The 25,759-nt window shown below is 32.8% G+C and overlaps 2 protein-coding genes across 6 annotated transcripts; one reads left to right on the top strand and one right to left on the bottom strand.

Annotated features, from left to right (window-relative positions):
* The first annotated feature begins 247 nt into the window (after window positions 1-247).
* On the top strand, window positions 248-24,933 carry LOC139491672 (uncharacterized). 2 transcript variants are annotated; one of them, XM_071279477.1, is made up of 12 exons: window positions 248-328; window positions 1,859-1,999; window positions 3,387-3,466; window positions 3,868-3,939; window positions 4,764-4,842; window positions 5,676-5,822; window positions 7,117-7,190; window positions 8,470-8,541; window positions 9,309-9,450; window positions 12,820-12,923; window positions 22,979-23,084; window positions 24,679-24,933. In XM_071279477.1, exons 1-12 carry the CDS (start codon window positions 298-300, stop codon window positions 24,903-24,905), a joined length of 1,275 nt encoding a protein of 424 aa, XP_071135578.1. In that variant the 5' UTR covers window positions 248-297; the 3' UTR covers window positions 24,906-24,933. The 2 variants fall into 2 exon arrangements, with proteins under 2 accessions (XP_071135578.1, XP_071135577.1); XM_071279476.1 differs by having other exon boundaries at window positions 4,764-4,905.
* On the bottom strand, window positions 14,298-20,671 carry LOC139491671 (uncharacterized). 4 transcript variants are annotated; one of them, XM_071279474.1, is made up of 3 exons: window positions 20,576-20,671; window positions 19,601-19,871; window positions 14,298-16,093 (listed from the first exon to the last, which is right to left on the bottom strand). In XM_071279474.1, exons 2-3 carry the CDS (start codon window positions 19,860-19,862, stop codon window positions 15,492-15,494), a joined length of 864 nt encoding a protein of 287 aa, XP_071135575.1. In that variant the 5' UTR covers window positions 19,863-19,871; window positions 20,576-20,671; the 3' UTR covers window positions 14,298-15,491. The 4 variants fall into 4 exon arrangements, with proteins under 4 accessions (XP_071135575.1, XP_071135576.1, XP_071135573.1 ...); XM_071279475.1 differs by having other exon boundaries at window positions 19,601-19,865; window positions 20,576-20,665; XM_071279472.1 differs by lacking the exon at window positions 14,298-16,093 and having other exon boundaries at window positions 16,572-19,871; window positions 20,576-20,663.
* Window positions 24,934-25,759: the final 826 nt, after the last annotated feature.

Here is a 25,759-nt window from a genome sequence, read left to right as displayed (position 1 = left end):
GAGAAATGTTGACTGAATGTACATAAATATACATAGATGAGTTGGAAAAAAAAACCGCAAACTTTCCGAATGGCATCCATCTATTTTGATCAGTAATGACCTATGTTCATACTTTGACCATGTAAACAAACTGACTTATATGATATTTTCGCTTTAAATTTAGTTGATATAGATATGAACAAGTATACACGATACAATAGTAAATCATTAAGATAAAGACATATTAACCCAATTCTAACAGAGAAATAATGTAGATAAGAATCTACAAGCTTATAATTCCCTATCAAAGGCCATAAAATGTTTGAAGCAAATCAAGTTTTAATTTTTGGTAAGCATAAATTCAACTGTATGTTAATATGGATTCATATGTAAAATCGTTTAGTTTTGCAGATTAATAATTTGAACATGTAATTGCCTTATCATTTAGTGCACATATTGTACAATAATTTTATGAACTGCATTTATAGAGGGTTGCTTCTATCAAGCATTTCTGGTTTATGTTAGCACCATTTCTATAAAGTGCTTAATTATTTGCTTAATAGGTGTGATAATAATGTCACAGATACAGAATCTGTGTCAATTAAGGGCATACGATACAGTTTTTAACCTGTATTTACAAGTTGATGAAAATTTGCATATAGGCTATTTTTTACCTGATTAAATCAAATATGTAATAAAAAATATACCTTCATGTGCTACTTTTTGAGTAAAATAAGGTCGAAATTTTGTATATTTGCTTAAAATTCAGATTTGTGTCCGTATTTTCTTTTTCGAAAGAAAGACATAACTTTTTTGTTTTAAAAGATAAACACAAAATGGTTTTTGTTAAATAATCGGTAATTTCTGCATTTTATAAGTATCATTAAAAATTATGCAATTTTTATTCCGAAATAACTCTATATTTGTCAAAATTTAATGTTCATGAATAGAGGAAAAAACGTCATTTTTTGCTGCATGTTTATCAAAATTAAAAAAATTGCGCTATTTACAGTTTTATAAAATTTCGGTCACATAACCTCCTTGCAAAATGAAACAAATTGCTGTTTTAAAAAATAGGGGTCCATGCACTCGTTTTCAAATTAAATCAGTTTGAATGATAAAAATCAGTCGAAAAATGCATCTTTTCCCGATATGTCAGAGTTTGACGTCGCGAAAAAAAAACATTTTACGTTAGCAACGTCATTACCTTCACTGTAACTGTATCGTATGCCCTTAAGGTTAAGATTAATCTTTGTTTGCTAAAGATGTTGTGTCATTTATCGATTGTATCTGCCGCTAGTGAAACAGTATCTGCTTACTCTCCGGAGCTTTTGACATCACCCTCATTTTTCGTTTGGGTTTGTGTTGATCAGTCTATAGTTTTCTTTGTTGTATTTTGTGTAATCTTTAGAGTTTTGATTCTCTTGAATGTCAACTCGACATCTTCCTTCTCTTTTTTATTCCATTGATCTTATGTTGATGATTGATACGAAAGAGAGGTTTATTTACTCAATAACAGCTAAACGTATGCTAGTGTGCATGGTCAAGTCAGGGATTGTCGTTTTATATATCACAGTGATGTTTGTTCACTTAAATCTATAATTTAATCATAGCTTGCTAATTATTAAAATTTGATGTTTAAAAAATTCCGAAATTATTTAGAAGACTTATGAACGTATCCACATCATGCAAAGCTCTGATGACTTCTCCGAGTTTGGCTTAACTGTTGATTCTTTTTGGTTTTATTATCTTTTCAACGTTTGTATTTTTGTATTTTGAATATTTTTGATGTGAACATTACCGAGGAGACACTATCGAAATATATTTGAAGTTTGAGGACTGAGTGGTTATAAAAAAATATACACTTATCGCATTGTAGCCAGTTTCGTTCTTGGATCCTTGGCAGCTGTTTGTGAAGATGTAGATACGAAAGCATGCGAACTATTAGCCATTAAACGACCTGATTTATGTAGTGACTCAGATCTGTCTGCCGTTTGTACAAGGTTCTGCGGAAGATGCCGTAAGTAGTTACAGAATCTTATGTTTGTAGATCTTCTCTGAAAATAACGACTACCATGCGGTCACTTTATGATAAGTATGAATATTGTGTAATCACTTCTGTACTGTACGCAAACTTCTGTACTCAAATATATATTTCTGTTTCTCTACTATAATTATATATAATGTACCCACTTTTCTGCTATATTGTATGATATGTATAGTGTACGTTATTTGGTAACGTCTCCACTTACACGTGTATGACCCCTAGTTATTTTGGGAGTTCATGTTGTTTATTCTTTAGTTTTCTATGTTGTGTCATGTGTGCTGTTTTTGTTTGTCTTTTTCATTTTTAGCCATGGCGTTGTCAGTTTGTTTCAGATTTATGAGTTTGACTGTCCCTTTGGTATCTTTCGATCCTCTCTTGTATACTACGTATGTATGTGGGCATTTTTCTGTTAATATGTTTATTATGAGGTCACTTCGTAGTTTCTGTGATAAAATGAATGAATTAAGATCAACGAGATACCATGAACATATCCATAGTCCTCTGTGACACAGATAATCCATTAACTTCTAACAATTCAAAACGGTGTTCATAACTCTTCTAAATGACAAAGAAATGATTTAAAGTTCACCACAAATCACATTTGATTCAGTACGTTCATCTTTACTTTATAGTATCAACAAGTGAACATTAAATTGAATGTCCTCGTGCATGTACCGTACTTTATGTTTATTTGTTTAAAACACATAATATGTTTTCCTCTAAATGCTATTTGGTTTGTCGTTCATTGTATTGTTAGATTGCTGTCACATTGATACTTTCCATTCTTTCCACATTCGTTCTTGTTTGTCTAGACAATTGTTTCATATGTTGATGTTCTTTTCTTAATTATTCTATTGAGTAGGCTCATGTCTCGATCACTATGTATGCTCTATTCTGTTTTCAACTCTTGTATAATAAATAGTACTGTGACACTGCTTGTTTTTCGTAATAGTATATGATAATTTCCATTCTATGATGTATTGGATGTGATCTTTTCATTGTTCATGGTGTCACATTGATATTGTTAATTGTTCCGCGCATGCTTTGAATAATTGAAATACAAAACATAATACACAGTCACATTACTTTCAGCAAAAGTAAAATCTACAACTGAAAATAGAATTAATAAATCAAATTAAAATGAAATGAAATATAAGTTTTCTAAATTAAAACCCTATTTACCTCCGAAAAATCTTCTAAACATGTATTTTCTAGAATAATACTACATTGTATTTTATTATAGCGCATTAACAGTAAACAATGTATGGTTGTAGTGCTACCATATATCTAACATCCTCCTTGATGAATATTCTTCTTATTTTTCGAACAATAACTTATACGTTATGATTGCTTTACATAGCCGTAAAATGTTACCAGTGTCCTGCAGTTGACGACCCATCAAACTGTACACATCTTGTTGCCTGTCCAACCATGGATCATGTATGTATCCTTTTAGGAGGTCAAAATTCGAGTTATAAAACTGTTATATCATTTCAAATGCCAAATGTTCAAAAGTCTTAGACTCTAATACAGACAAACTACTTGAATAACAAACATTTACTTGGTACGTTCATAGGAAAATATTTTGATGATAAATAGACATAAAACGTTAGATAGGTGATATCCGTAAAAGAACAATGATCAAAGTTCTGTTTCAACATACATGTGTCTGGAGTTCTGCAATTGTCAGTTGTAAACAAACAAAAATGTCTTTATTGCACCTTTAATATTTGTGTGAATTTAAAAAAATTATCAAACTTTCAGCACGATTGCCAAATATTAAAGTACAAATCTTAATAGTTTAGCTGTAGATATTGTTTAATTTAGCTTTTCTCTTCTAGTATTGTTTTACTACACAAACATTTACTAATGATTTCTCAGAAGTCTATAAAATGGGATGTGCTGAAAAAAGTGTAAGTATTGTTTTGTGTTCTTGGTTGTTTATACGGACAAGAGAGTTTATAGATATCTTTTAAGTTAAACAAATAATGTCGTTGGGTTGGGTTGCTGCCTCATTGACGTGTTTTCATATATTTCTTATTTGTTTTAACACTGAATATATGAAACAGTTGTAGACAGGTGATTCTAGTAGATTGTGTGATCGATTGTATTTTCATAGTCCTTAGCCCGCAATAATAAGAATGAGAATGGAAAGGAAGAATTGACATATACCCGACAAAAGAGCATACAACAGCTAAAGGCCACCAATAGGTCTTCAACACAGCAAAAAAAAAACAACATCCAAATGTTGGGTTCAGCTGGCCCCTAAACAATAATATATACGTCTAAAGAAAAAGCTAGTATAAAGAACCCTCTTCTTTTGTGAAAGCAGGGTAAGAAAAAACAGATTAGATGACGTTTATCCCGAACAATTTAGTAATGCAATTGAGCTCTCTTCTTAACATATCGACTAAATTTTTTAGTTAAGATGACGTTGAGCATAATTTGCACAATATTGTCGATTTAATCATTCATGTTAAAAAATGTAGACTGCATTCAAAAACAAAAATGGCAATACCGTCTGTGTGTATGGGCCTTCAGTTTATTTTACTGTCTTTTTGAAGTAAGCGTGTATGATTTAGTAAACTTTTTTTTTCTTCAATTTGACATTTTATCTTGATTATTATGTTAAAAAAGAAACCTTTATGGAGCAGGATGTTTGTTTTACACTAATATAATCAGAAAATTCGAATCATATCAACTGCATTTAAAATGTATATTAAAATACCTTACACAGAAATGCCAGCAATATTTTGGTCCAGAGAACAGAAAAAGAAATGTAGATGTTAACGGCGCATGTTGCACAACTGACAATTGTAATAACCAGCTACCATTGGTAATTTTATCTCAAGAAATACCACCAACACCTTCACCATCAAGTACGTTAAATAACTTCAAGTCTGAGAATGAATCTATTTAGTATATTTCAAGAGCCTTAAAGTAATGTTTGTGCATGTAAAAAGTAAAATCACAAAAATACTGAACTCCGAGGAAAATCCAAAACGGAAAGTCCCTAATCAAATGGAAAATTCAAATGATAAAACACATCAAACGTACAGTCATTTCCTGAAAATGGTGGATTGAACCTGGTTTTATAGCGCTAAACCTCTCACTTGTATGACAGTCGCATCATATTTCGTTTTCTTGATACTACTAGTATAATCAAATTACAAACAATAATTTATATGAAAATGAAAAGAATGGATGATTCGCTCGTCGATCTAGACATGATAAAAAGAAAGGAATAGTTCATATTACAATTTTTTAATTGTTTTTTAATATGAGATATGTCAATAGCCCATTATGTACGTTTATTGGTACGTACATTGACAATAAAACATTTGAATTAACTTTTTAGACTTTCAGTGTTGAAGTTTTATGGACATAATATTTTTATATTGTGCTGTCTAGATACTATTGAAATTTCTGCCGAAAAAATCGGCATTGATAGTTTCATTTTTCCTTAAAAATTGGTAAATAAAACTGACGCTTACATGGGCTATACTATACTTTGAGGCTAAAACGGTCATTGTTCTTGCTAAAATGACCTTTCAATGCGTTAAAATGTCCCCGGTGATAATTAATAAGCTAAGAAGTTGACAACTACAATTTTACAAAATTGTAGTTAGGACAACACATTTTATTGTAGATATGTCCGTAAATACCACTGCTGATCCAAATGCTTGCGAAAATCTAGACGATGTTGCCTGTCACAGACTAAAATCCAGCAGTAACCTTATATGCAGTAAAGACGGTCTTTCGTCGAATATTTGTCCACGTATGTGTGGAAAATGCTGTAAGTAACCTTTCAAATGTCACATCTGTCTTGGAAAAACAAATGAGAATTTGATACAATAGAGATTAGTTTTAGAATTGCCCTTTGTGTTAATATGTAGTTTGGCATACGTTAGTCATTTATTGTACGTACGTTATCGTATCGAACGGTTAATTTACTTTGCAATTGTAAAAAAGAGTCTAACGTACGTTAAGCCTAACTTAAAATCCTTAATCTCTTAATCTTACCTTGGAAGTATAATATTGACGTCCATATAATTCATCCATTATCTTACTCATACATGACTTTTTTTAAAGTGATTCCGTTGTGTCGTTTGTTTTCTCTTATATTTTAGTGTGAATTCACATTACTATAGGACGTGTCACGGTACTTTTCTATCCCAAATTCATGTATTTGGTTTTGATGTTATATTTGTTATTCTCATCGGATTTTGTCTAATGCTTAGTCCGTTTCTGTTGTGTCGTCGTTCTCCTCTTGTATTTAATGCGTTTCCCTCAGTTTAGGTTTGTTATTCCGATTTTGTTTTTTGTCCATAGATTTACGAGTTTTGAACAGCGATATACTACTGTTGCCTTTATTGCTACAACTAACTACAAGTTATCAATGAACTTTTTTTTTTATAGTTATTATTTCATAGGATGGTATACATTGATGGTCATCAATGACTTTGAGTGTAAAAGTATCTTTGTTTTTCAGTTAGAAATTGATATCATACTAGAATAAAATATAGTTTTATTTCCAAAGACACTCATCCTTATCGCAAAGTTATCTTATTATGTGGTGATGTTAACTATGCTTATTTGAGTTTGCGTTTAATTGATTATAAAACAGCATTATTTAAAAAAACACATAACTTTCAAGATTTGAAAAAAAAGAATTTCTTCAGAAATTGACAAACATCAAACCTCACGGTCATAAAACTTTCGAGCATGATTTTCGTACTCAGACTCGAAAATCAACCAATCAAATTGCTGAATTTCATGTTTCGAGCATGAGTTTTGTGCTCCAAGCACTGAGTAAAGTTGTATGCCTTCAAGACCTGCTCTTGTCAATTAAACCTGTTTGGAGCACGGGATGAATAAAAAACGCAACAATGCCCTTTCTTATTGATGATTTTAAATTGAATATATTTAAAAGTATCCCATTTCTATGGAAACAAGACACTAGGTTACATTTCTTACTGAGTTTCTGTGAAGTTATTCAGGATGTATACATGCATAGTAACGTCTATTTTGAACGTTGATTGAATAATTCGTAATCGAAGCTCTATTCCTATGCTGTCCTTTATTTGCAGTTAACTGTTACACCTGCAATGATATTAATAATGTCGACGACTGTAACTCTACAAATGTCTGCCATTCCGGACATGTAAGTTAATTTTAAACTTTCCAAACAGGGTTTTCTTGATAAGAACAATCTTAACCATCAATTACATTATACAACATGTATTTTTGACTATAAAGAGAGACCAATAACGTTATGTAAACGGTAGGATAAATATGAAATCAGTATTGATATTGTTCACAATGGTAAGTCCTTCTATCCATTCAAATTAGAGAAAAAAAAACATATTTAAGCAGTCTGTTTTGTATATTAATAATAGTAGTTTAATATTCATCAGCAAACTTAATTTTTAAGAACGATGTACCTACTCAAAACTTATAACTGTAATACTGGAATACGATTCGAATATTGCTAAGTTTAATCAGTATATGTTAGCATTAGCAAGTAGTGTTTTACTTTACAAATAAGTCATGTAGGGTAAAATTGATTTATTTAATCAATATGCCTACCCTTCCGGAGGACCTGAGATCCCCCAAGTTTTGGAGGAGTTCTTGTTGCTCTAGTTTTCGTAGACTATAATTGTCTTTTGGTCGTTAGTCGGTTTTGCCATTGCATTGTCATTTCGTTTTCGACTTATGAGGTTAAATATGCTTTGGTATCATCCGCAAATTTTACATAGTTGTTTATTCTTTAGTTTTCTATGTTGTGTCATGTGTGCTGTTGTTTGTTTGTCTTTATCATTTTTAGCCATGGCGTTGTCAGTTTATATTAGATTTATGAGTTTGACTGTCCCCTTGGTAGCTTTCGTGTCCCTCTTGTTTAACTTGAGAATAATATTGAATTCAATATTGTCGACGAAGTGTTAAGCTCTTTCACGAGTTTAAGATATTTTATTGTTTCTCAAAAAAAGATGTGGAATACAAATATTCCATCTTTTATATTCAATTAGTTTCAATTTTATTTTATTGTGATAAAAAAAATATCAAAGAAATGAGAAAAGTTTCGTTGAAAAACGACGATAACATAGTCTTCTACATACACACACAGGCACGTAAATTAAAAGATATCCAAACATGAATAAGTGACGCAATTTACAGTCTTAGTAGCACGTGTATCAACTTTTGATTGGAGAATGAAATTCGGAGCACACAAATTATATTCAAGTGACCCCTAGCGATCTTCCATTGTTTGCAGGTGTCAATTTTCAAAACAACTGATTGACCTCTCACTGATTTTCTTTGGGGTGCATGTTTTTGTCTTTTAACTTTTTTAATTACCAATGACTTTTCCTTTTTTTATTCAACATCTCATTAATTTTCTTTTAACGATTTAATATCTGACTATTACACATTTATACCAATAGGAATGTTTTACATTGGAGACTCTGAGCGCTGACCTGAAACCAGTTTATAGAGTAGGCTGTATTGAAGAACAGGTAGAAAGAAATTATTAACTAAGTACATCTTGAAATAATGATCAAGAATACAAATAAAAGAGCTAACTTGAATCATAAAATTTTACCCCCGTTTTTTGTTCATGTCTTTGATGGAGTTTTAATGATTATAGTAAAGGTCATAATGGTATGGATTTTATTGGAACGTTTACAGCATATTAGATTAACAATTCGCAACACAAAATCAGCCTATATGCTGCCATAAAAAATCTTAAATGTGGGTTGACAACCAGAATTCGCCACATACTTAGCGATATAAATGCATAAACATCAATAGACTTTTTTCATATTTCCAACTTTTGACTCCGGAATTTATTTTTTATCGACAGGCGACCTACTCTGTTTTAAGACATCCTGGTATTTAGTCAGGTAAGAACAACTTAAACAAGTAAAATCAAGCTTACAAATAGTACAGTTTTGGGGAAAATTATTTTTTTGGATTTTGCGCAGTATCAGGATGTCCTTCAACAGAGTCGGTACCTGTCGAAAAATCATGTAATCCGGAGTCAAAAGTCGATAATATTTAAAATAGTCATTCTAAAATTTGACACCTGGCCAACGTCGAAGCTAAGATTAAACCTTGCATGAATGAAGAGTTGCAATGTTCTTATTATGCATTAATTTTATTAGTACATGTATAGTGAACCTGTGTTTTCAAAAATTCTGTTTTCGAATTAAACACGCATATAGTTGGAATAATACATTATCAACCTGTAAAACTATCCTATTTTTCTTTCGTCCTTTACAAGTTGTGTGCAAGGTTCAAAGCAAGTACTGCAAATATCTTTGGAAGACGAGATGGATTTGCTTTAAAAGGAGGATGTTGTAAAACAGACCTGTGTAACGACCATTTTGACAAATACCACCCAACGACAACACATAAACCTACTAGTAAGACATCATCAATATTTAATACGTAGTATTATCTTGGAAATCGCAATATTTCGTTGCATGCAATCGATTTAATATTATTGCAATAAAAAAACATTCATTGTATGATAATCATCATAAACAACTTTCATATTGACATAGTATATTTGTCAATAAATAACCAGATGTATACTAAAGAGGGAACATTCTTTAAACCTCTCTTAATATTTGATTAAATTATCATTATCACATTGCCAAGGATGTTCTATGAAGTTCTAACAATAGTTTGGCCTAATTTCTTTACAGACTACCGACTTAAAAGTCTGACAAAAGCTCAAAACCACACATTTGACACATTATGAAAAATCTTGTGCTTCCAAAAGACTCGCTGTTTACAGAGTGAAAAGTGGTATGTTGCCTGCTCAAAACTAATATAAAAATAAGGAGATGTGGTATGATTGCCAATAAGACAACTATCCACCAAAGTTCGAATGAAGTGGAAGTTAGCAATTATAGGCAACCGTACGGCATTTAACAATGAGATAAACCCATACCGTATGGTTGGCTATAAAAAATATGAAACAATTCAATTAAAAAAAAATAATTGCATAATTTTTGACAAAATAATTTACGAAAAACAAATATGACAGACATAAACGAAGTCCATTATTGGTAAAATATTCCAGAAATGAAAAAGAAAAACATATATCCAAATTCTGCTCTGTGTGGTATTGCATTTTTATTTCGATTTACATATATAAACTTTAATAAATTTTGTCATATCATAGATATTTCACAAGCTTATAAATCGTTAACCACTAATTGAGTTGAAATGCATGTTAACTGCCAAAAAAATAAAAACATAAATAAATATTCCTATCAGTAAAAGATGCAAATCAGAAAAAAAATAATTAACAATATTTCCCCAGATAACTTCTCTTGATCTAAAGAAGCTTCATTTCAAGTTTAATTCAATTCCTTTCAATTATTTTGCGCTTAATTAAGATAAAACCGCAAAAAACATAACCTATCAAAGACAAAAATATAACATAACAAACAGGTCAACCGTAGAAATGGAAAAAACCAAACCCATACAACTTTACAGTACAACCTGATAGTTTGGAAAGTTTTGTAATATTGTTCAAAAATATGTAAGTAAGGCCACACCAATTTGATTCCTTGTTCGACGGACCCGCCCGCACCTATTTATTTCAAAACAGAATTTTTTTATTTTTTTTATATTCCCGCTTCCCGCATCCGGAAATGTAATCATGTCCATTTCCCGCACCGTTTTTTTGTAAACATTATAAAAAGATATCAACATTTGTTTTTAAAATCACAGTCTAACCTGTATATAACGATTTTAAACATAAAAGCACCCCAGCACACTTTGTAAATATCTGTGAAAATATTTGTTTCAGCATGAAACCTACTTATCCAAAGCGGGAGTGCTCCGATCAAGGATTTGTATCTCCGATATAAATCTATATCAGCGGAAATACCGGGGTTAAGAACAAAAATTGGTTACTTTCCCCCTTACTTATATTCCCTATCAAAACATGGCGTTGTTAGAATAAAGTACAAAGAACTTCTGAAGGATTTGCCTTCAACTGCAATTATATTGTATGTTGGCGAAACAAAACTATCCATAGCCTCTGCATGTTTATGCACCTGTCCTGATTGATTGAGGGGCCTGTCGTTCAGCAGTTATCGTTTGGTAATGTTGTTCATTGGTATAATTTTTCCCGTTTGGATGTACATGATATATAAATTAGATCGTTGGTTTTCCTGTTCGAATTGTGTACGCTAATAATTTTGGGTCCTTTATAGCCTGCTGTTTGGTCTGTATCAAAGCCCTGCGTAAAAGGCCGTACTTTGACCTGTGTTTGTTATTTATATCAGGTTGAGAACAACCCTCCCTCAGACAACATGGACAAGGGGTCATTTTACTGATGTAGAAAAGAAAATAGAAATACCAAGGATTTGTATAGTTCTTCTATACAAAACCTTTGAAAACTTAGAATTTTGTACCCAAAAAGAGGAGAGTTACATCATATTTTAAACAACTTTTTCTAAAAGAGTGGTCCACTTATTTTGAATAATATTAAACTGTTAAAGTAAATGTGTTAACATGGTTAAAGTCCAGAAATATTACAAAATTCTTGGACATGTTTTGACCATTTAATACCAGATAGATATATAGTTCTTTGAGAAAATATGAGCCCTTTTGTACAAACAAATATATTATAACTTATATTGATCCCTCATAAAACATGTAAAAGGGATATTTATAACATTAAGGGGTTCTCCCCAAACTAATTATTACTTGGATGGAGAATTGTCTCATTGTCAGTCACACATACATGTCATACATAGACCAGATTTAATTATTTCTTGGTGAACAGGGAAAAAATACTTCAGAAATTAAAGAAATGTCAAAGTACAAGTGATAAATCAAGCTTTAATATTGTCAAAACCTACTATTTTATGTTTACAAAAAAAAATTATAATCGCTCGCCTCTACTTTTCAAGCTTCGCCTCAAAAATTTGCAAATTAAATATTTTTTTATTTAAATGTTCAAATCGCTCGCTCGCCCCAAAAATCCGTAGAACAAGAAATTAAATTGGTGTGGCCTAAGTTCCTAATAAAGAATTTCAGATATTCATATTACCGTAGAATTATACATCTTTTAGATTTTGTCCTGAGTGTTTCTATAGAAATGCCTAAATTATAATTGTTATTATAATAGTTTCAGTTTCATCATTATCCAAACGAAATATCTGGGTTTTAATAAGCACCATTAATGTTTCGTAGAAAGTTCCTTACTTGGTTATTTGAGAGGGAATTACTAACAGTATCTTTTTCAATCTATTGTCACAATTAGTACTATACTAAAACTGTTTTGTCGGTGACGTGAATAGCAGATTGGACATATAAAGAATGTTCCGTATATTTGTAAATATAATAAATATAAGGTTCATACGGAGTGTAAAGATATTCATACAATATACATATACTAATATATATAGGAAATAAGTGTGTAGCGGATAAGGACACACAACAAATTTAGGTTTTCGCCTTTGTGTCACTGACTGAGTGTTTTATAGACGATTCGTGCGTAATGCGTACACACTTTTAATCATGATATCTATAATGAGTGTAATGTCATCTCGATGAATTTTGAAACTGTTGTTTCTATTTTTTAAAATTTAATGTTTTTCGTGTTAACCTTACTTTGTTCTTGACCGTACCTTTTAACTTCTTTTAAATGAACTCATCATGAATACCAGGATTGAAATTTTGAACGCCAGACTCGCGTTTCGTCTAAAAAAGAAGTGATTCTAACAATTTGTTTTACAAAATAACTGCATTTTCTATATCTTACTAAGATCCATGTGTTCATAATCACAGACACTGTCCAACCGGATATACGACATCTTCATCAACATGTGTAATGATTGGTCAACACAAAATGACTTGGTATGAATCAAAGGTAATCTATGAAATGATTAAAACTAATATTATAATTGCTATAGTTTTATTTAAAAAAAAGAGAGGCGTAAGATAACAAAGGGACATTGAAACTCATAAGTCGAAAACAAACTGACAACGCAATGGCTTTAAAAGAACATAACCGACAAAAAACAACAGTACACAATACACAAAATAGAAAACTAAAGAATGAGCAACACGAAACCCACCAAAAACTGGGGGTGATCTTAGGTGCTTCGGAAGAGTGAGCAAATCCTGCTCCACATGTGGCACTCGCCGTATTATTAGTACAAACCTGGTGATAAGTCTAGCAACATTCCAGCAGCACCTGCATGCGGGGTATATATCTCCCAATTGATACGATATTCCCGTGCTTGCATTTCCTATCATGATTTTCTTGATAGAGGTTTGCTGCTCACAAGGAAGCTATTAAACCAAGAGTTCCAAATGGTGAAGTTGAAATCATCCCTTCGTAAATTTTACGGACGCCATCACGAGTTGGTTGACCGTTATGGAATAACCGTTTCACAAATGATATCGGATATGTTCCTTACGTCGTAACTACAATCCCCTTCCCTTTCAGGAATATGACCTACCGAATTAGACTATTTACCGGATTTGTAATCACATAAGCAACACGACGGGTGCCACATGTGGAGCAGGATCTGCTTACCCTTCCGGAGCACCTGAGATCACCCCTAGTTTTTGGTGGGGTTCGTGTTGTTTATTCTTTAGTTTTCTATGTTGTGTCGTGTGTACTATTGTTTTTCTGTTTGTCTTTTTCATTTTTAGCCATGGAGTTGTCAGTTTGTTTTAGATTTATGAGTTTGACTGTCCCTTTGGTATCTTTCGTCCCTCTTTCGATACGTCACATTCGAGGAAACAGTAATGGGATTGTAGTCACGACAATTAGAACATATCTGTTGTCAACTGCGAAAAAGATATTCCATTAAAAGTTCCGTCGTTATGGAGGAAAGCACTAATTCGACCAATTCCGAAAGGTTCTGCTATTGACACGAGAATTCCACTGAATTACAGAGGGATTAGTTTACTCTCGGTAATTGCGAAATGTTACAGTTCTACTTTAAATAACCGAGTGCAAAATTTTTTAGAAGACAACGGATTAATTGTTGATGAACAAAATGGTTTCAGAAGAGATAGGTCATGTGAGGATCATGTGTTTTCTTTGAATTGCCTTATTCAGGATAGGAAATCAACATTTGCTACCTTTGTGGACCTGCAAAAAGCATTTGATTATGTAGATAGGGATTTATTACAATACAAACTGCAATTAAACGGTATTGACGGAAACATGTATAATGCTATTTCTAGCTTATACATTATCCTCGAGGCCCAAAACATAACAAATAGATAATAAGGTTTTGGCAGTATTTGGCCACAGCTTTATCTTGAATAAAATATAACATATATGATATATAATATGTATTTAAATTGGCAATCTTGCTCTGAAATATATTTATCAATGTCTGTATTTAATATATATGTAAATTATAATGTGGCTACCGCAAATTATGGCAGACCACTAATATAAATATATTTAAGTAATATGTCTGGTACGAGAAGTTGACTGATGAGCCCTGGTAATCAGAGGCTATCATTACTGTTCACTGAATATATGAATGTTAAATCCAGCGCAGCGAAATGTGCCAAATGTGCTCTGCCAATGTCCACTTTTACATCTACATTGTGTTCACTAGTTGTCTCCTACTCTCCCATCTCAGTACCATTAGCAGAAATAAGCTGAAATATAAACTTAAAAGCAGTATCTGGTTTCTTACTTTCATTCAGAACAAATACACATGTAACACAAAATTAATTTACATTGGGAGGGTGGTGGGTTTTTTAAGAAGATTATTTTCTCGTCCAATTTTCGTCTGCTGCAATCTTGCCGACGTATTTCGAAAAGACCAAAGCGAGGTTGCAATCAAACTAATCAACACAAATGTTAAATACCCAACAGTGAACCACTACCTGCCCAAATTAAAATCTTCGAGTTTGTACCCAATGGATAACGGGCTTTAAAATTGTAGATTTTAAATCCTTTTATCCTCGAGGCCCAAAACATAACAAATAGATAATAAGGTTTTGGCAGTATTTGGCCACAGCTTTATCTTGAATAAAATATAACATATATGATATATAATATGTATTTAAATTGGCAATCTTGCTCTGAAATATATTTATCAATGTCTGTATTTAATATATATGTAAATTATAATGTGGCTACCGCAAATTATGGCAGACCACTAATATAAATATATTTAAGTAATATGTCTGGTACGAGAAGTTGACTGATGAGCCCTGGTAATCAGAGGCTATCATTACTGTTCACTGAATATATGAATGTTAAATCCAGCGCAGCGAAATGTGCCAAATTGTCCGATAAGATCAGGGTAACAACTTGATCTGATTGGACAACCGCCACTGAAAAGAGGGGGTGTAGCTGCGCAAAGCTGTGCCAAATACAATTTAATATATTAACTTTCAAGTTACTTCCTAGTAACTTACTTGAAACGTCAGATATAAAATGTTAACATAACAGTTGTATCTAATTACAGTCGGGGAAGGTTAAATTAATGCCAAGATTCCTGATGATCATTTCTAATCCTCCCTGGAGGGTATTCAAAAAAATGTTATTTCCCAAAGACGTCAAATGCACTCCATCTTTCATTAAGAATAATTCATTAGCCTTTATATCAGGGTAACGGAGGTAACAACCATCTGTTTTGGTTAAAAATGATGCTATAGAGGTATTAACCCTCATTCTACATTTTTCCATGGCATTAATATTGTCAGAGTAACGCCAACTTGATCTCGGAATAATTTGAGACCAGACAAAAACTGTGTCCAACATCAGTTGACGCATCCAACTGAACTGTTTCCTTATTAGTTCACAAAGAGTTTTTGAACTTTTTTCCCCTATATCATTGCCTCCAATATGTAAAACTAATATAGTTGGTGGATCTTCATATTTTAACATGGTTCTTATTTGTTGTTTCATGTCCAGCACTTTACCTCCACATTTTCCTTGCCACCAAATATTTACTCCCATCCTCTGCAGCCCCAAGTTAACCCCTCCCGGTCTTCCTCTGGCTTCCCCAAAGGCATGCTTAATAATCGAGGATCCAACGATCCAAACTGTAGCATGTCCTGCAATTCTTAGAAAGCAATTATTACTTGCTTATATTGATGCAGGACATACCATTTATTTACCTAATACAATATTATTTAAATGCCAGCTCAAGACTGCATTACAAAATAAGCAAATATAGAAACATATTACAAAATAAGCAAATATATAAACATATTTACACAAATAAATGTACATATATGATGTTCAGGCATTTAAATCCTAATGTAACGCAAAAAGGCCTGTGACTTCCAACGTCCCATTTCTTTAATTTGTTCATCAGAAATACCTTCTAATGCGCATGTAGTTGCCATGCCAATTCTAAAGGAATGGGACTTAAATCCATTGTTTTCTATACCAATTACTGACAGAGACCTTTTTAATAATGCTGAAAACTGGTATCTTGTAAGGGGGGATCCATCAAAATGACAAAATAAAGGTCCCAGATAAGGTGGGCGAACTTTAATAAAATTAGCCATTATTTGTACTGGACATACATTTTTGTTTTTCTGCTTAGAAATAACGATTGTTGTTCCAGAACCAAACTGATCAGTTTTAGATGACGTCAATAAAACCTCTAATCTTGCATCACAAAGCTTTATATTTTCAAATTTTACAGTATGCATCTGCTTATTTTTACAATCAACTGTTATTTCACCTACTCTCATAAAACCATGAAAGGCTAGCGAAAATGAAGCCATAAACAGTTTTGTCTCATACCCGTTTTTGCAAATCACCGCCAGTGACCTCAATAATTTTTCCAATATATCTCTCGTTATGGGTAATCTAGTGTCCTTTTGATTTGGGCCCCCCAACCTTTTTATTCCTTCAATCAATTTTCTGACAACAAATTTCTGTGTATTGTCTTCTAAATTGTTGATTTTATTAAAGTAACTTAAGCCTGAAATATAGCCAGATACTGTTGAGTGGGACAATTTCTTTCTAAACATATAAACAATGAATGATGTCAAGTCATCAAGCGGAATAGGCCAGACATCAGAAAAACCATGATTTTCTCTGAATTTAACAAATATGTCCATGCTATGCAAATATGCTTTCTGTGTACTGGGTGCTAATGAATTTATAAGTAAATGATTCATTTCAGTTCTGAAATCATCGACAGGAATTCTTGTGGGATTGCTGCTGGAGAACTGTCTGCATTCGGGACCAAGTCCATAAAACGTTGTTCCTGAAATCGAGAAAGAGCATCTGCGATTGCATTATGCTCACCCTCAATATGTTGTGCCCTAAATTGTATGTTATTGTTCATAGTGAGAAAAACTAGTTGTCTTATCAATATCATAACTCTCTTTGATTTTGATGTTCTTTTGTTCACAATGCTTACTAATGCCTGATTATCTATTCTCAACAGAATCTTTTTATTTCTAAATGAACGACCCCATATCATGAACGACAGCACGATGGGAATAAGCTCCAAACATGTTATATCCAATAAAATGCTAGTATCAGCCCAACTACTTGGCCACTGGTATTGTACCCAGTGACCTTGAAAATAAGCTCCACAACCTAATAAAACATTACCTGCACTATCAGTGAATAATTCCAGACTTTCATTAGTCGACCAAAATCTATCAGGAAAATAACACTGACCATTGAATTGATCTAGAAAATTTAGCCAAACTCTAGCATCTGCTTTGACCTCTGAATTCAATCTGACAGTATAATAAGGCTTTCCATTCTTAACTGAAGCTATCAAATCGTAAAAACGACGAATAAAAGCACGGGCTGATATAATAGCCCTTGAACAAAATGCCATTAAACCAGTAATTGATTCAAGTTCCTTCAGTGCCATTTTCTTTTTCGACAAGACCTGATCAAGCATAAATTTAAGTTTATCCAGTTTTTCAGGGGGGATTCTAACCAACATAAGTACTGTGTCAATTTCAAGGCCTAAAAATGTGATACATGTGGTAGGACCTACTGTTTTATTCTCTGCTAGTGGAACACCTAGTTGCCTACATACTTCATTAAAAGTGTCCATCAAAATGGTACAATTATCCGTTGAACTTTCACCAGCAAAGAAAAAGTCATCCAAATAGTGGTCTAAAGTCTCAATGCCAGCTTTCAATGCAACTGTTTTATGCAAAAAAGTGGCAAATTTTTCAAAGAGGGCACATGATATAGAACAGCCTTCAGGCAGACATTTATTAATATAATATTTCCCATCAAAGAAAATTCCCAGAAGGTCAAAATCAGCTGGGTGAACCAATAAAATTCTGAAGGCCTGACTAATGTCCATTTTTGCGCAAAGCACGTTATTTCCTAATTCAGAGATCATCCCAACCACTTTATCAAAAGAAGAATACTTTACTTTACAAATTTCTGGATCAATGAAATCATTCACACTCCAGTTTAGAGGATATGACAAGTGAGTTATAAGACGCCATCCACCGTCATTTTTTGAAACTACCCCAATAGGAGATATTCTTAAAGTTGAAATTGGTATTTTTGAAAAGGGGCCCAACATTCTACCAAGATGCACTTCTTTTTGTAATTTTAAATTCGTTTCAGTTTTGTGAACTTCTGCCGAAATGAGATTGCTTGCAAAACTCGAGATCCTTGGACCAGTATAGTTTAATCTAAACCCCTCTATAAATCCCAATAATAACATTGCTGCATCAGTTTTGTTTTCATAATTTGACAGTAATTCTCTTAAAGATTTAATTTTGACTGGGGTTTTGCCTTTGTCCCATAAATGCTCCAGGAGAACGGAATCTTGTGTTATTTTGCATTTGCCTAGGTGCAAAGGGTTGAAAATTAGATGCTGTTTTTTGTGGTGCTTGAGGCCGGGCTGATCTGAATCTCTGAACAATCCCAGGTGACTGAGGATTATTAGAGCTAGTCACTTTGCTATTAGTGCAATATATAACCGGATGTACCCCACTGCATTTTAAACAAGCATGTTTGTATGTGCAATATTGTTGGGTGCACGTCCCATTATAATTATATGCATAGCATTTAAGAAAATTGTTTGTTGGTTTTTGTGCAATATTGAACTCTGGCCCATTAATTGGACCTGCTGGTTGCATATACAATAACCATAGCTCAGTGTCTATGACAGACCAGGATCCAGCAGGCTCCTGTGATCTACGTAGTCTAAACTGTTCATCATACAATTTCCATCCTAAACCTGCATAGCGTTTAGCCCCTAACCTGACAGTTTGCATATACTTCAACAGTTCTTGGAACTGAGATGTATGTATAGTACAATAAATACTGATATATATTAAAAAAGGCATCCGTCCATATACCTATTGTGTTAATTCTTGTATCCTGTTGCTTAGGTTGTAATATAATCTGTCCCTGATTAAATGTAAGTGTTTGATTCACTCCTGTTATGTTTTGTGAATTATTTAACAAACTGCCCATATCTACATATTCCCCATTTATTACTTTTTGTTTGACATTTTGCGATACGTTTCGCGCTATGTCATCTGACGCCTTAACCGTTTCAATGGGTAAGGCATAACCTGTGTTAATTAGGGGTTGGTGTAATGTTGTATTACCTGGAGCAGGGTAAATTGTTTCTGCTGGCAGTGTTGCTGGGATCATTATTGGACTGTGTGGTAGTACATTAGTTGTCACTGTGTTTGAGCCGAGCTGTACAGGTGGTGTTTCACTTGTTCTAGGTAAATTCCTAGGTAATCTATCTGCAATATTAGCAGTCGCCTCTTCCTGTTGCTGTTTCGACTTCTTTGCAGCAGCCGCTGCGCCTCCATTATTTGCCCTGCTTGTCGGCACCCTTTTTCTGCCGGACCTCCTATACATGATCTGAAACTTAAAGTGTATGTGTTATCTTCATTCAAATAAATACATGTGCTTTACTTTATATATATATATAAAATATTAAAAGTGAATATCCAAAAACATACGTATTTCACAAATCTCTCTCCGATTATATGCCTATAGTTTGCTCTTTCGTGTTATTCTCAGGATATATAAACTAAGAATCAATTACTACTTACTAAAATGATTGTTTTGCCATTTGTGCAAATCCGAAACATACGAGTTTATCAAAGCCGGTTCCGGTTTTTATGCCCACCGTTAACCGGAAGTTTGTCATTACAAGTTTGTCAATAAATAGAGTCGAAACACTCAACTTTTTGCTCATTTTTGTCCTGTATTTAGATGAACTAAGTTATCGACTGCATCAATTTATATGCTGACAATAAGCTATTTCAAAATTTCATTGTGAAAATATTTGGTTGATTTGAAAACCCTTTATATCACTAAAGTACGGCAATAACAGTTATAAATTCCTTCACATTTTCAAATTGCATAAAAATATAATGTCTAACACAATCTTGGTTTGATTTATTTTTGGCTGTGACCGTTTACTTAAATTTGACATTCATTTGCACATTAAATTTTTGTATGTTTTTAAATGTCGTTTTTAACTAAAATTTCAAGACATCGGGATTAAATCGATATCAATCCGTCTTTATCGTATATCAAAATAAACTTATAGCCCTTTATCAAACCTATTTCAGGTGTTATTTCAACTTTTTTAAGAAGATTATTTTCTCGTCCAATTTTCGTCTGCTGCAATCTTGCCGACGTATTTCGAAAAGACCAAAGCGAGGTTGCAATCAAACTAATCAACACAAATGTTAAATACCCAACAGTGAACCACTACCTGCCCAAATTAAAATCTTCGAGTTTGTACCCAATGGATAACGGGCTTTAAAATTGTAGATTTTAAATCCTTTTGACACAGAATCATGTGTCTGCGTAAATGATCATCGTACAAATTGGTTCCAGTGTTCAAACGGGGTACGCCAAGGGGATAATTTATCGCCTACATTGTTCGCTTTATTTGTCAACGATTTAGCTACTGAAATAAAAGATCTAGAAACTGGAATACCTTTTGATAATGAGAAAATCAGTCTTCTATTATATGCTGACGACATTGTTATTCTAACAGAGAACGAAAATGATATGCAACGTTGCTTAGATGTGTTATACAGTTGGTGCCAACGATGGAGACTTAGTGTTATTAATAACTGTTCAAAATCAAATGTCATGCATTTTAGAAAACAGCGTGTCCCACGAAGCAACTTTAATTTCAAGATTGGACCAAACAGTTTGCAATATGTAAGTCACTACAAATATCTTGGCATTATTTTCAATGATAAAATGGATTTTAGTATTGCCACCGAAACATTAGGTAAAGCTGAAGGACGGGCACTAGGAGGGATGATATCAAAGATTCACAATTTTAAGGACGTTGCATTTAAAACATTTGAAACCCTTTTCGAGTCGTGTGTTGTACCAGTCATTGATTATTGCGCAGGTGTTTGGGGATATAAAACATACCACTCCATTGAATCTGTACAAAACCGTGCTATTAGATATTTTTTGGGATTACACAGATTTGCACCAGTAGTTTCTCTAAACAGTGAACTAGGATGGTTACAGCCAACTTTAAGACGGTGGATTTCTATGGTTAGAAGATGGAATCGGCTTGTTAAAATGGACAATGATAGACTAACGAAAGAGCTTTTTCTTTGGAACTATAATAAATCGGGCCAGTGGAGCTCTCAGATGAAGGAAATTTTTCACAAAGTGGACATGGACAGTTGCTATGAATATGTAAATTTATGCAACATTGAAATTTTTAAAACAAAGATTATGGAATACTGTGAAAACGATTGGACTGGTAAAATCACTTCTCTACCCAAATTAAGGACTTACATTACTATTAAACAGAAGTACGAGACTGAACTTTACGTCAAAATGAACATTAAGAAACAAGAACGATCAGTTATGGCACAATTTCGCTGTGGTATTCTACCCTTACGCATTGAAACTGGACGATTTAAAAATGAGGCTCCTGATGAACGATTTTGCACTCTCTGCGATGACGGATCTGTTGAAGATGAAAAACATTTCTTGTTGTACTGTAAAGCTTACCATAATTTAAGACAATTATTATTTGAATCAGTGAACCTTGATAGACATTTTATTGATAATAGAACATTTGCTAATTTAATGACACTTCATCAAAGACAAACTGCTAAATATTTATATTTATTTTTCTGTAAAAGAAAGGAACTTCTTTATAAGTAACAATCACATTGCGTAATGCAAATTTGAACATTAGGTTTAAAGTGACTTATAGGTCCAACGGGCCGGGTGTAAATTTATTTAACTATTGTATTCTTATTATGTAATATTATATATACTAGACATGTCACTATAATAAATGATATACTTACTTACTTACTTACTTACTTACATTACGATCAACCAACTCGTGATGGCATTAATAAAATTTATTAAGGAATGAATTCAACGTCACCACTTGGAACTCTTGGTTCATAGCCTCCTTGCAAGCAGCAACCCTCTATCAAGGAAATCTTGATGGGAAATAAAAGCCCTGGAATATCTTTTCAAATGGAAGATATGTAACTCCGTACACAGGCGCTGCTGGAATGTTGATACATAGAAATGGAACGTTCATAATAGGGAAAGCTGAAATCATCTCTTTTGTCGTAAAGTTTTGGTTTCATCCGACCCACATTGTCGATTTCTAGATGTAAGTCCAGATATGAGGCAAACTTACACGTATATGTCGTATCCATTATCTCAAGTTCGATGAGATATATACGTTCATCATAGTCACCAAATGTTGAATCATTAGTGAAAGAACATTATCTAAGTAGCAGAAAGTGAAGTTCATTTCTTTCTTCGTAAAAAGGTTCATATATGAAGTCAGTCTCATATTAATAAAGGACAAAGTCAGCATGAAGAGCTTGTTCTCAAAGTTAAGTAACAAAAAGTTGTTGAATCAACCAAAAATTTGGATTTACATGTTCTAAAATTTATAAGCTAACTTTTTCCCAGAGAATACCATATCAATTGAGTGCTTATTTACATTTCAGCAATTCTGTGCATCTCATTGTGGAAGACTGGTAGACTTCTCATCATTTCACGACATGCAACATATATTTGCATCACTAGTTCCCCATAGTCATGGCCATTACACAGGCGAGTACAATGCATATTATTACTGAAAATAAACTCATCATAGATACCGGGATTACAATTTTATTGAAAGTTCTCTAAAGATCTAAATCTGCAAGTTGTAATTCAATAGAGGCTGTAATTAATTTTTATTTAAATTCAAAAACTAACGATTATCTGAGAAATATTTTGTACAAAAACTAATTAAACGCGTTTTGTCAATTGATTTTTGTTTGATATCTTTCAAGTCGGGGCATTCTATAGCCGATTATTTGTATGGGTTTTTCTTCTTGTTGCCCATACTTGCTTACATTCTCTTTATTCGAACTGTGGTGGATTGCTGTCTCATTGGCAATCATACTACAATTCCTTTTTTTTTTTTTTTTATATATATGAGAAATTACTGGTTCCTTACTATATATGTTTCTATAATGCTTGAAATGAACATTTCAAATTTGATCAATAAATGAATACGAAACTTGTACTGTATCCAATTCAATACACAAATAACAGGAAAATGTCAAAATGACGTCATTGAACGCTATATGATTTTCATATATGACCAATAATCATTTAATGCAAACATAAATGAGAATATAAAACTGACTTACATATAACATCTTAAAATCAGATCAATATCTCGAGGAACGTCATCCTGTTATTGATTTAAAGGTTATTATGTAAGGTACACTGAAGCTTGCATCTATCCACATATATCCGGAAAGTTTTAGCCAGTAGAAGGTATCATATTATTTGCTATCCTTGTCTGATCGACATTCATGAATTCATATTCTAATGAATACATATAAATCGACGAAATTCTAGTATTTTGTATTAATCCAAAGTTTGATGCATCTGACAGTTGAAAGAAGAAAAAATATATAAACAGTATCAATTATATATTTCTGACTATTCTCGTACGTTCATCTGAAATGTGGTTATTATCAAAGTAATCCGCTCACGGTTGGGGCCTTATATTTATTTTTTACATGAACAGATGCATCTCATATCACACTGCACGGAGTGTGATACGAAAAAGTGATACGAAAACTGCGTTAATTTGAATGGCTTATCCAGCATTGTGTGACGATGTTACGACATTTTCATTGGCTATTCGTTAGGTCATGGATGTACATTTCGTCCATGGCAACGGACACATGTGATTTTATTAATAATTTACAATCAATCACACTTTTCACATAGAAATCTTCTTTTTGACAAAGATTTATTACTTTTTGAAGTGTACGAAAAAGTTTTAAAATGTCTTATGTTAAAGTTTAACGCCAGAACCGGACATATGATGTCACACTGATGTGTGCAAAAGACTAGATCTACAATTCGTGGAATATTTTATTTAACAAAATGAGAGTGCTGACCATAAGAGAAACATATTCCACAGGTGAGAATTGGATATCGCTTGACATAAACTGATTTAAAAATGCTCGTTTATTATTACATTGAAATTGAGAAACTCGCTTTGATATCAAGCGTTATTCTATTCTAACTAGCCATGAAACCAATAATTATTACAATAGGTCGACATTCCAGTATACGATGTAGTCATATATCATATATAAATGCATTGCTGTAATATGACTGCATTTAATTGATTTAACAGATACCAGAGTTTGGACCGATGCACATTATGTACACCACAAATGGATTTGGAACCACAATGGTCAGTCTATTGATCGGAGCCAGTTTAGACACCTTTCAACTACACACACTAATAACCATGGTTGTGGTTTTGCTGTGGTTCACACCAATAAGACAACTACAGAGGACTTAATTCCTACTGATTGTACCAAAGATCACCTACCACTGTGTGAAGCCATACGAACCTAATAGGTTATAATAAAATATATATTGTGCACTGTTGTCTCATTCATTTCATATTCTTTTTAATAATCTTTTACTTTTATATGTGAACAAAATATGTGATTCACTTTTCTACTTATAAGTTTACCCTGTTAGTCCATCAGCTGGTAAGGTAAAATTTCAGTTCTGTGTTACACCCCAGGGTATCGCAATTTTTTTGCATAAATCTAAAGAGTAATGTCTGAAGAATATTTTAAGAGGTGTTAGACTTTTGAAAAAGTGTCCAAAAGGGGTTAAAAAAAGATAAAATAACCAAGTAATTGTAATTTTTACTTAATTTTTAAATCGTATAGGACCAAGAAAATAGGGGGAGGGTTATATCTAAAATCCATAATTTTGAATGAAACAAAGCATACATACTAGTTTTCTTGATAAAAAAGGTATATTTTTTACATTGAAACATAGAGCATCAAGAAACTAAAGGCAGTTGAACAAAATTCAAAGGTAAGATAGGGAAAAAAACATGGAATCAATGACAAACACAAACATAAGCAATGTACATCACAGTCATTAAAAAACACACATAGTACTAAAATAATAAAAGAACTGTCAGGGTTTCAAGATCTATATTAAAGTTCTTTTAACAACAGAATCACCACATTTTAAGGTCATGAAGAAGGTCAATCCATAGAATAATCAATCATCTTCAATTTCGTCAACGCCATCTACCGAATTATCATCACCATCATCTTCGTCGTCATCGTCAGCCATATCAACGATTTGATTATTCTTGTTGCTACAAGCATTCGTACATTTGCAGCCTTCTGTACAGGATAAACCTTTTCGAACACATGAACATCTTTTGGTGGCACAACCAGTTT

This window comes from Mytilus edulis, chromosome 10, assembly GCF_963676685.1.
Source record: "Mytilus edulis chromosome 10, xbMytEdul2.2, whole genome shotgun sequence".
Classification (NCBI taxonomy): Eukaryota; Metazoa; Mollusca; class Bivalvia; order Mytilida; family Mytilidae; genus Mytilus; species Mytilus edulis.
This window is presented reverse-complemented; position numbering and strand designations above follow the sequence as displayed.